Here is a 12814-nt window from a genome sequence, read left to right as displayed (position 1 = left end):
CCAAGGCCCTTCTCCACCGATTGCTCAGTTTGGCCGGGCGGCCAGCTGTAGGAAGAGTCTTGGTGGTTCCAAACTTCTTCCATTTAAGAATGATGGAGGCCTCTGTGTTCTTGGGGACCTTCAATGCTGCAGAACATTTTTGGTAGCCTTCCCCAGATCTGTGCCTCGACACAAAACTGTCTCGGAGCTCTACGGACAATTCCTTCGACCTCATGGCTTCGTTTTTGCTCTGACATGCACTGTCAACTGTGGGCCCTTATATAGACAGGTGTGTGCCTTTCCAAATCATGTCCAAACAATTGAATTTATCACAGGTGGACTCCAATCAAGTTGTAGAAACAGCTTAAGGATGATCAATGGAAACAGGATGCACCTGAGCTCAATTTCGAGTGTCATAGCAAAGGGTGTGAATACTTATGTAAATAAGGTATTTATGTTTTTTTTTATATACATTTGCAAAAATACATTTTAGAATAAGGCTGTAATGTAATTAAATGTGGAAAAAGTCAAGGGGTCTGAATACTTTCCGAATGCACTGTATATGTGTGTATGTACAGTATGCCTGTGAGTGTGTGTCAAATCAAATCAAATCAAATTTTATTGGTCACATGCGCCGAATACAACAGGTGCAGACATTACAGTGAAATGCTTACTTACAGCCCTTAACCAACAGTGCATTTATTTTAAACAAAAAAAGTAAGAATAAAAACAAAAAAAGTGTTGAGAAAAAAAAGAGCAGAAGTAAAATAAAGTGACAGTAGGGAGGCTATATATACAGGGGGGTACCGTTGCAGAGTCAATGTGCGGGGGCACCGGCTAGTTGAGGTAGTTGAGGTAATATGTACATGTGGGTAGAGTTAAAGTGACTATGCATAAATACTTAACAGAGTAGCAGCAGCGTAAAAAGGATGGGGTGGGGGGGCAGTGCAAATAGTCCGGGTAGCCATGATTAGCTGTTCAGGAGTCTTATGGCTTGGGGGTAGAAGCTGTTGAGAAGTCTTTTGGACCTTGACTTGGCACTCCGGTACCGCTTGCCGTGCGGTAGCAGAGAGAACAGTCTATGACTAGGGTGGCTGGAGTCTTTGACAATTTTGAGGGCCTTCCTCTGACACCGCCTGGTATAGAGGTCCTGGATGGCAGGAAGCTTTGCCCCAGTGATGTACTGGGCCGTACGCACTACCCTCTGTAGTGCCTTGCGGTCGGAGGCCAAGCAGTTGCCATACCAGGCAGTGATGCAACCAGTCAGGATGCGCTCGATGGTGCAGCTGTAGAATTTTTTGAGGATCTGAGGACCCATGCCAAATCTTTTTAGTCTCCTGAGGGGGAATAAGCTTTGTCGTGCCCTCTTCACGACTGTCTTGGTGTGTTTGGACCATGATAGTTCGTTGGTGATGTGGACACCAAGGAACTTGAAGCTCTCAACCTGTTCCACTACAGCCCCGTCGATGAGAATGGGGGCGTGCTCAGTCCTCTTTTTTTTCCTGTAGTCCACAACCATCTCCTTTGTCTTGGTCACATTGAGGGAGAGGTTGTTGTCCTGGCACCACACGGCCAGATCTCTGAACTCCTCCCTATAGGCTGTCTCATCGTTGTCGGTGATCAGGCCTACCACTGTTGTGTCGTCGGCAAACTTAATGATGGTGTTGGAGTCGTGCCTGGCCATGCAGTCATGGGTGAACAGAGAGTACAGGAGGGGACTGAGCACGCACCCCTGAGGGGCCCCCGTGTTGAGGATCAGTGTGGCAGATGTGTTGTTACCTACCCTTACCACCTGGGGGCAGCCCGTCAGGAAGTCCAGGATCCAGTTGCAGAGGGAGGTGTTTAGTCCCAGGATCCTTAGCTTAGTGATGAGCTTAGAGGGCACTATGGTGTTGAATGCTGAGCTGTAGTCAATGAATAGCATTCTCACGTAGGTGTTCCTCTTGTCCAGGTGGGAAAGGGCAGTGTGGAGTGCGATAGAGATTGCATCATCTGTGGATCTGTTGGGGCGGTATGCAAATTGGAGTGGGTCTAGGGTTTCTGGGATAATGCTGTTGATGTGAGCCATGACCAGCCTTTCAAAGCACTTCATGGCTACAGACGTCAGTGCTACGGGTCGGTAGTCATTTAGGCAGGTTATCTTAGAGTCCTTGGGCACGGGGACTATGGTGGTCTGCTTGAAACATGTTGGTATTACAGACTCAGTCAGGGACATGTTGAAAATGTCAGTGAAGACACTTGCCAGTTGGTCAGCACATGCTCGGAGTACACGTCCTGGTAATCCGTCTGGCCCTGCGGCCTTGTGAATGTTGACCTGCTTAAAAGTCTTACTCACATCGGCTACGGAGAGCGTGATCACATAGTCATCCGGAACAGCTGGTGCTCTCATGCATGCTTCAGTGTTGCTTGCCTCGAAGCGAGCATAGAAGTGGTTTAGCTCGTCTGGTAGGCTTGTGTCACTGGGCAGCTCGCGTGTGTGTTGCGTACTGTATGTAATAATATAATTTCCTTACTACCTCAAAGTGTATATAGAGACAAAGCATGCTCATAATGTATGGACACATGCACACACACATATTCAATGGGAGAGACAAACAAACAGTTGAACTCTATTCATTTGAAAAGTGGGCCAGAGGCCAATGCTTGTTCTCATAATCCTGCATGCTGACTCACACCCCCATGGCCCAAGACGTTCTGTCTGGTTTAGGGTTCTGGTGTGGGTTGGTGGTGAGGGCCTTTTCCTTCCCCTGTAGCATTACTTATACTTCTGACATCTTATTCCCATTAGAGGGAAAAAATGCTTCACATTGAGTGTATATGAAGGACACATTTAAGACATATATGTGGACATAGTCCTATTTAGCAGAGAGCTAGGAAAGGGATGTGTATCTGGACGTGATCTGCAAAATGCCCCTTAAATAAAGTATGTGTACAGTAAGCAGCCTCTAATGCATCATTTGAATAATTTAAGATAGCACATCTACTCCAGTTGTTTGAGCATAAAAAACTATTTTAGACCAGTAGTATACTCCTATCATAGGAGGAGTCCTATGGGGAAATATTTCTGACATTACTAACACTAGTTCTCATCTATTTCAAGTTCAACGTTTTCATTTATCAAATAGCAGACAGCACACCGTCTAAAATATTTGATTTAACAGAAGAAAAGATTCCAACTCCAATTTATAGGCCTATGGTCTTATGCAGTTTCCTTGAAAGGTGTTTTGAAAGGGCCATAGATCTCTGGTCAAAAGTAGCGCACTATATAGGGAATAGTGTGCCATTCGGGATGAAAACATAGTCTCTATGGAGCAAACTACAGTTATTTGGACCTCTCCCAGCTGTAGGTCAGTTTGGTCTCTTTCTATAGCCTTGTGGAATACAAACTGAGCTGCCCTGTTTCTTTAGTGAAACAGAGTAATTCAGTGTGGATTCCAGTTTACCGTTTCTCCCTAAACTGACTAGACTGAAGGTGTGGCATTTATACTGCATGTCGTTGTACATGTAGCCTTGAATCCCAGGCTTCTCCCCCACCAGATTCAATTCAGTAAGCAGAGTGACCGAGAGTACACAACATACCAGTGGCCTAATGGTCTGGGGCTAGATCCAAAAACACACAATAGAGTCTTTATTGAACAGTTGCACATGGAGATCTGTTTTACTATTGCATTATCTGTTGAACAAAACAATGTTCTTCCATAGTTTTGGTTGGTTTTAACAGTAAAGAAGCATTTTTAATAAACTCCCACTGTCATCCAAGAGTTGCTGAATTTCCTTTTCAGTAACAAAACAACCTTGACATATAGGCTATCCAGGGACAGCACATAATGTTTTAGTCTAGAATGTACTAAATGTAATGAGCTACTTGTTGCCAATGATTCAGCAATGTCAACAAACAAACGCAGTTGTGACCAGCCAATAGCAACAGAGCATGAGCTGGTGATGTAGCAGTCTTTTCCTTGAGTTCAGTTTGTTCTATATAAGTTCTAGAATCCACTATCTATGAAGTCAAAACTCTGTAGAAATAAGCATACTGTACAGCGTGGCTAAATCCTGAGAAAAAATAAATAAAAAAAAGAGTTGATTTTCCAGTGAAGCAGATCTTAAATGGTTGTCAGCAAAGTCACAGGGTAGTCTCGTGATCACACCCTGCTATCACTCGTGCCAACTGTTGCCGGGGGGATAGATAGCGAGCGTTGCCGCAGAGACCTGTTTAGTGGTGAAAGTGCGAAAACCCCAACGAGCATTTAGCTCTGCACTGGCTGGGGATGTGTCTGAGCCAGACGTACACACACTGTCAATGGAAGGGTGGAAGCGGAACTATAAGTAATTCTACAGTAAACAAAGTGAAGAGATGTCTATTTGGAGCGATAGTCATGGGATTAAACTCCACTATGTACAGTAGAACTGGAGAGGAAACCTTCATATCCTGCGCCATTTCAACGGTATATGGGTGCACTTCATGTCAACAGGTTGAATAATACAGTGGAAACCAACAGTTATAGAAGACAACAGAGAGTAGAGTCTGTTTAGCAGGAGGATTGTTTATTGGTGTTGTGCTTTGAGCTGCAACCCTCTCAACTGTTCCATTGTCACCTCTGTGACTGACTGCCTGGTGGCCCGTAACAAAGCAATAAATATGGAGGATATAAAACCATGCCAGCATATAATAATAATTTACACTAGAAAATAGTAATATCACGGTGGCAGCAGCAGCCGGTCGAGTGTTGCTAGCTGCAGGTCAGAAAGACGTAGGAACGGTTAAGGCAATGCGCGCCTCTCCTTCTCCTCATGTAGCAGATCCATCCTGCTCTTAGCCGATAGATTGACCTGGAAGAACACAAACCTATTAGTTGCGATTTATACAACACATTCACCTAGTACATCTAGATGCACAAGTATTAGTTGTTTTACACAACAAAACTATCTCTCACACGTTTATTTTCACAACGATTAGTTTATTTACACACAAACAACTATTTGTTAGGATTTACAGGTAGTGATGTTTTCATGGTTTTGAGGCTGAAATGAAGGGACAGGAAGGAAACGTACCTTTGTTGCTTACAGACACTTCTGGATGTTGTTCAGGACATCTCCGTAGACAGCGTTGTACAGTTGTTCCTTTGACATAGTTCCATCTAGCTGAACTGTAAACACCACACCCAAATAATGACTAACATGAAATCAGATACTACACATGTATAAGTAGGAGAACCAATATGCCGTGCACACACACACAGAAGAAGCATTACACATTTATCACAAACACCACATGATATACTGTGCACACATAAACCAGACAGACACTTACCAACATCAACGCCTGATGTTTCCATGATGTTCTTGTGTTTGGTGTACATGGGCCAGACGTGACCATCAAACAGACCGGGGGGATCTGGTACCTTGTAGTTTCTTGAGCTGCACACAGGACACACACACACACCTGGGATTAGCTGAAAGGTTCCTTCACAACAGTAAAGCAGCAAAAAGCTGGATGTTCAGGTAGATATGTCTGTGTTTGAATCTCAGAGTTTTTACTTACCACCTCCTCTTTTTGCATTCTTCGTATGGAATGGAAATAAAATAGCGTTGGTTCAGTACGTCGATCAAAGGTCTGCAGGAACACAAACATAATTGGAAATATTATATTTTTAGTTTTATAAGTCTGACAGGTCTTTGACAGAATGAGATGAACGTACGTCTCACTCATGTGAGGAATGCACCGGCCCCTCACCCAGAGTTGTTAGGAGAGAACATACTCCAGACAGGGTTTTCACTTATGTGTGAAAGAATTTCATTTTCAATTTACACGCTTATTACTTATTTAAACAGGAAGAAATATTCAAAGTATTGACCAAGTGTCCTGTTGTTACTACTACCATATTACTGTGGTATCACATTTGACATATATAACAAGAAAGCCTCTAAATTAACCGGATCTAGAACTACTGATGCTCTACTAAGAGACAGACACATAGAAACACATTCTTTCCTCCTCACCCATAGTTCAGGAGCAGGAAGAGAGGGAGGAGAGAGAGACACAAGAGTTCTCACCCGTAGGTGTAAAGCAGGAATCCTTCCACGATGAGGATGTGAGTTTCCTCATCCTTGTGGTCAGACTCCGGGAGAATCTCGGTATCCAAGGTGTTGTTGACGCCGTGCGACCGTTCAAACTTCACCGGGTCGTCAAACCAGGCGTAGATGGTACTCATCATGGCGTCCATGTCGAGGGCAGTGATGACTGGAGGGACGGAGGAGGGATGATGACAGGGAAAAGGCATATAAAGGAGAGAGGGTGAGAAACGGAGAGATGTACAGCTAAAATCAGCCTCCTTGGTTAAGAAGCATGATGATTGTATTGAGTAGTAGTGTGTTACACACCCACACACTGTCAATCACACACACACAAACAAACTCACCCCCCCCCACCACACAACCCTTCCAGAAAGAACCCGTCTTACCATCATACTGCTTAAAGCCATCTTCACCAACTTCAATCTGATCTTGTGGCTGAAACATACATGAATGAGATGTACCCAGGTACATTCTAACATTCTGCCATATGAACACCTCTCAGGGTCTGCCAACCCTCCCTCACGCCTCTCTCCCAACACACACTGAAGGAAATAGGCTAGGCTACTTTCCACACTAGTTCTTCCAAGCAATGATATCCATATAGATTCAAAGCTCTGACGAATCTAGCCCATGTGCAATGTGCGTTTAGTCTTTATCACTAGAATAGCGACCAACAACATAGTAATAACAACAGTAATACACTCATAAAAGACTCACCTTGAAAAAGTCATCCTGATGAACCACACAACAGTTGGGAAGGTTCTTGATCAGTTTGTTGGTGAGGGTGGTCTTTCCCCCGTTGGTTACGCTGTAAAGACACACAATCACATATGGTCAGAAACACCACGAGGGAGGGCGCTGTATTGTACAACGTATCACAAAGGCGCTGGCATTACATATGAATGGTAACTAGCGGGCAGAGGATCAGATAACTATTTGCACACGTTTGTATTATTTTAGCGACGCTGGCAACATTATTGTAGTGAATTTCGTTACAATGTTACAAAAACTTTTAACTAGCCTCTTCGCCACAGACAGAAGGGGTTAGTTATAAATATATTGGTATTCGCTCCCGGAGCGATGAGACTAGGCGGAAACGTCAGAGATATCGAATAGAACATATCAGAACCATATTTTTGATATTTATTAGACAATGGAAATGTACTGCTGAAAAGGGAAGGGCTGTAAAGTGGCCACGATGACGGAAAGATAATGGACAAGCCGTCTTTCTATGGAACGCGCCCAGCCCCACGTGCTGCGGCCTAGTAGGCTACATTACAAGTTATTTTAAGACACTCACCCGCCGATGCCGATAATGTACTTCATCTTGTCAGACAGTGAAAGTTCAGGTAACTTGCAAAAAAACGTCAACAAAACCAGGACCGGTCAGCTCACTAGGAACTCAGTGATCAGACGGAAGAAAGCTTCAAAAGAGAAGGTTCAGTTAACGTCAACTACTTGATTCTTCCATGTTTCAGAATATGGTGAAAGGTTGGATGATGTCACTCCGCTGTGCACTTCCACCAAGAGAGAAATGTACTGCTAGGCTCACTTCTTTCTACACGTACTGCCTGTTCAACGGTGATTGGCTATATAAACACTTCAAGCCCAGCGGAAACAAAACCCACATCCAATCAGGAAGCGTTTCAGCCTTCAGCCCCCGCTTTCCGCGGCCAACTTTTTTTCTAGTGACTATTAAAATATAATTTATTGCAAAAAATAAAAATAGTTATTTTGTTGTTGTCTGTAAAAGGAAAATAATAAAACACTTGTTCGTTCTTTGTCACCTCCCAATTGCACTATCGTTTGTATCGGTTTGCTATGTATTTGTTATTGGCTTTATCAGATAAATTAATCTGCTGATGAAAATCATAGTTACAGACAATCTGTCCTGAGGAGTGACATGTAGGTACGTGTTCATTGTACACAGAGTACACACAATATCTTCAGCCATGCAATGTAACAAGTACATGTCAAATGTCATTTTCTATGTCCTGGACCTTCTTCTCATTTCCTGAGAGACTGTATGCAATGCACGAGCTGCATATTTTATACATACGGTCTTACCTCACTGAACAAGCACATGCCCTGAGAGTTTAGAGGTTATCTAGCCTAGATCAAGATAATAAGATAAAGGTAATTGTTTTTGATTGCATCATGTTGTTGCTCTCTCTTCATTTTCTCCTGCTGACATCTTTGCTTTGTTTACTAGTATCCACCCTTTCAACAATGTGACACAGTTTTCTGAGGTTGGAAACCAAAATATCTCCTACAGATGGTTTACTGCCCCCTCAGAACCTCAGCTATGAGGAGTTGGCTGCCAACCGTATGGGTACTTCCCAAATGGCACCCTATTCCCTACATGGTGCACTACTTTTGATCAGGGCCCCAAAGATCTCTGGTAAAAAGTAGTGCACTATATAGGAGATAGGGTGCCATTTGGGACACAACTGAATAAAATCCGGTTCTGACTTATGTTGTGAGGCGGCTGTCGACATACTTTGTTTAAAAATTTTTCCTTGTTAAAGTTTACATTGACCATCAAAAGCAAGCCATTAACAACTAAAATACCAAGATAGAATGTGTAAACATTGTATAGCCACTTTCTCTCTTCCATTTCTATTCTGTGACAAAACAACTTAATCTATGGATGTACCAATTAAAGCCTTTTTAAGTCAGAATTCTGGTTAGAGTACCTTGGTCTTTAGGATTAGCTCCTCACACACTGAGCCTTTCCTTTCCCAACACTTTCATGTTTTATTTGTGAACCTGAATGCATTCCTCTCAACAAACATGAGGGTCGTTCCACCTCAAAAAGCACAACAAAATTGGATTTTGACACCAACCATCTCAGATTGTTTACTGAAATTGCTTCGGGGGTTAGAAACAGATAAGATTAGCATTCCTGCAACATTATTTAGTTGAAATATAATTTGATCTTTGAGAAATTAAGTTAATTGATTGCACCCAATTTGGCCATTTTAATTTATAGGATTCATATAATATTCAATAATTATAGTAATTAACATCTGATTTGGACCAAGCTTTTTTCTAACTTTGAGTAAGACATGAGGAATCCAAAGAAGTGATCAAAAGCCATCCACGGACCCCCCACACCCCACGCTAATCCCACCCCAAAAATGAGTATATACAGAACTGTAGTATCAGTTATCTATGTTTGACAAGTAATATGGAGCTGCAGCTTGGAGTATTATTTATTCATCCAATGTAATGTATTCTCAGTGAAATTGTTAAAGGGATAGTTCACCCAAATTACAAAATTATATAAATATTGGTTTTCTTATCGTGTAAGCAGTTTATGGACCAGGTATAACAGCAACCCATGCTTTGGTTTAGTTTACCTGGCCACTGTTTCAACTGCTAACTAAGCGTGGAAATGCTAATATAGGTATCATTCACTTGCATTGGATTTATGCCACAAATGCAAAAAAGTTAGCATTTGAAACAGTAATAATAATAATAATAATATGCCATTTAGCAGACGCTTTTATCCAAAGCGACTTACAGTCATGCGTGCATACATTTTTGTGTATGGGTGGTCCCGGGGATCGAACCCACTACCTTGGCGTTACAAGCGCCGTGCTCTACCAGCTGAGCTACAGAGGACCACAAAAAACAGTGGCCAAGTAAACAAAATCAAAGCATGGGTTGCTGTTATACCTGGTCCATTGACTGCTTACAGGGTAAGAAAATCAATATGTAATTTGGTAATTTGGGTGAACTATCCCTTTAACAATGGGGGTGGGGGAACAGCACCATCTAGTGGTCAGAACCTGGTAATATCAGGATGTAGGATGGGACATAAACCCAACAACTTCAATGACTAATTTCTCTGAACAGGGGAAAAAAACATCACCAAATTGACTTAGAATACATTACATAGGATGAAGAAACAATACTCTGAGCCGCAGCTCCATACTACTTGTCAAACATAGAGAACTGATACTATATACGGTGCCATTTGGGACGTACTGTAGCCTGTCTGTCAGTCCCAGTTTGCAGCGGGACAGATGCCATGGCCATGCTGCTGTACATAGGGCTCCCAAGTGGCGCAGCGGTCTAAGGCCCAGCGTCGTCCAGGTTAGGGGAGGGTTTGGCCGGGGTAGGCTGTCATTGTAAATAAGAATTTGTTCTTAACTAACCTAGTTAAATAAAGGTTAAAGAAATAGAGACATGTGGAGCTGATTCAGCTGGCTGCCATTTTGGCAAACTGTGGGGCGCATTAAAAAAATTTTTTTTAAGGAACTCAGTCCGGCTTTCAACTTACTCTTGAAAGTTGTAATAGTAGAATGCACAAGGTGCAATTTCGAAATTGTAGTGCATCATCAGTTTTCCTCCCTCTTGTCATGTCAGTCATTGCATACCTTGGAGAGCTATTTATAACTTGTCAGAAATGTCCAGATCAACTAGCCCATGTCAGCTAACGTTTTTTAGCTAGGTTTTTTAGCCCATAGATTTTGTTGTAATGTTTGAGTCACTCAAATATCACATGAATAAACATTAGCCATAGCAAAATGTATAGAATTGCAAGAAAATAAGCTTTAAACCTACAACATTTTCTCTCTGCCAACAAGAGGGGTGTGAACAGTGGCGCAGTGGTCTAAGGCAGTGCTAGCTGTGCCACTAGAGATCCTGGTTCGAATCCACGTTCTATCGTAACCGGCCGCGACCGGGAGACCCATGGGGCGGCGCACAATTGGTCCAGGGTAGGGGAGGGAATGGCCGGCAGGGATGTAGCTCAGTTGGTAGAGCATGGCGTTTGCAACGCCAGGGTTGTGGGTTCGATTCCCACGGGGGGGCAGTATAAAAAAGAATGTATGCACTAACTGTAAGTTGCTCTGGATAAGAGCGTCTGCTAAATGTAATGAACAGTGCTTGTGCCCATAGAAATAGATGTGGCGTGTGCAAGGGGGGCACGGGATGTTCCCTAATGCTGGAAGGGGGGCCTGAGTGAAAAGGTTTGGGAACCCCTGATTTACTTTATTACAAAAGTAATACTGAATTGTGGTTGGTTGACAATGCATCCAAATATGCACATTTAAAGGAGATGTATCTACTGCTTGGATCTGTGCCACTGACTTAGTCTGGCATGAATTCCAGTTTGTCTACAAATTAATGATATGTTGGATTCACGTCTACATCTCAACCAAAAATCTAAGTTAAAGAATAGGACTAATTCAAATCAAACTTTAAATTAACTTTAAATAAAGTTTGATTTGATTTAGTCCTATTCTTTAACTTTGTTTTTTGGTTGAGATGGAGACATGAATCCAACATATCAATTATTAATTTGAAAACAAACTGGAATTAAAGACAGACTAAGTCAGTGGCACAGATGGAACTATCCAAACAGAAATACATCTCCTTCAAATGTTGATATTTGGTTACGTTGACAAGCAAACACAATTCAATATCACTAAATATCATTCAATTTGAAATAAACCAGAGCTTGAAACCCTAGGCTTATTGAATTGTCTATTTTTAGTTTAATTCTGGGTTGAATTGAAATAATAGCTGTTGATGACTTTGCAAATGCTATTTAGGGCAAATAGCATAATTGATGACATAAGAGTGATAAAGTATGGTCACATTTAGTTTGCTCTGTTAACCCTTTTGAATGGGTTCGATAGCAACAGTGAATCTATTTAGTTTTTAATTGGAGATCTCTCAACAATCATTCTCACGATAGCACATTGGTAATAGTCAGTGACAAATATCATAGCTTGGGCTTGGTTGAAACCCTGGATGGGAGTAGCTGTAGATAGATACATTCTCCGGTAATTTTTTTTTTCTCTGCTAGTGGATATAATGTTGAAGATCTGACGTTGTTTTAAAAGTACAAATTCAACATATTTTACAAAAGGTTTATCCATGATGACACAATCCTGTGGATTAAATTTCACCATCAAAACAATGGTTGATAACTTTTTTCAAATCCAATGTATTTTCCACATAGATTCCAAGTCACAATAGGTTGACAAATTACGTTGAAACAACCTTGATTCAACCAGTTTGTGCCCAGTGGGTTCCCTCTGGCTATACACTCATTGCAGGTTTTGAAAATCACTGTTTGTCTTACTTTTAATCCTACCCTGTGATGTCACAGAGAAGCATTTTTAGGAGCTTTCTTCTTATCTTTTTAATCACAGATCATGGAAATGTGTCGTTTTCACATATGTAGACACTGGAATGGTGCTGGAGATAATGAATATGAAGTTATAGTGGTAGAATTGTCCCAAATGGCTATGGGGCCTGGTCATAAGTAGTACACTTTAAAGATAATATGGTGCCATTTGCTACAGCACATTCAAATTACCTAATCACTCCAGGAGCTACACAACTCACTGCAAATCCAAACATATTAGACAAAGGAGTTAGATGTATTCCCTATGCAAAAATGTAATCCTTATGGAAAGAATCCTCAAACTTATCGGATGTTTCAGGGTTTCTTCCCTGTACTATCTCATCTGGTGTGATGAGATAAACCTTGGTCTGTGCATCAGTTTACACATCTAAATGTATCTAGCTACGTTTAATGTATAGCTATCACATGATAGGAGGAGTAAACTAGCTGATGACTATATGTGATGGCATACACTTATACACTCCATGCGTGGTGTAACTAACTGTTCCTGAGTCAAGTTATGCCCAGTTGGAGTCATTGTGTAGAGTGAGTGAGATAGATCGCAATACACCTTCTATTTGGCTACAAACCTTTTTTGATTTTGTGAGTAGGTCT

The 12814-nt window shown here is 41.9% G+C and overlaps 1 protein-coding gene across 2 annotated transcripts; it reads right to left on the bottom strand.

Moving 5' to 3' along the window:
* Positions 1-4503: 4503 nt before the first annotated feature.
* Positions 4504-7626, bottom strand: mibp2 (muscle-specific beta 1 integrin binding protein 2). Of its 2 annotated transcripts, XM_041894822.2 has the most exons (8): positions 7355-7626; positions 6772-6862; positions 6441-6489; positions 6034-6220; positions 5522-5593; positions 5291-5397; positions 5032-5126; positions 4504-4809 (listed from the first exon to the last, which is right to left on the bottom strand). In XM_041894822.2, exons 1-7 carry the CDS (start codon positions 7378-7380, stop codon positions 5041-5043), a joined length of 618 nt encoding a protein of 205 aa, XP_041750756.2. In that variant the 5' UTR covers positions 7381-7626; the 3' UTR covers positions 4504-4809; positions 5032-5040. The 2 variants fall into 2 exon arrangements, with proteins under 2 accessions (XP_041750756.2, XP_041750762.2); XM_041894828.2 differs by lacking the exons at positions 6441-6489; positions 7355-7626 and having other exon boundaries at positions 6772-6795.
* Between the last annotated feature and the right edge of the window lie 5188 nt (positions 7627-12814).

Source organism: Coregonus clupeaformis, chromosome 1 (genome assembly GCF_020615455.1).
Source record: "Coregonus clupeaformis isolate EN_2021a chromosome 1, ASM2061545v1, whole genome shotgun sequence".
NCBI classification, from domain to species: domain Eukaryota; kingdom Metazoa; phylum Chordata; class Actinopteri; order Salmoniformes; family Salmonidae; genus Coregonus; species Coregonus clupeaformis.
The sequence above is the reverse complement of the archived record's forward strand: the minus strand, read 5'-3'. Positions and strand labels throughout refer to the sequence as shown.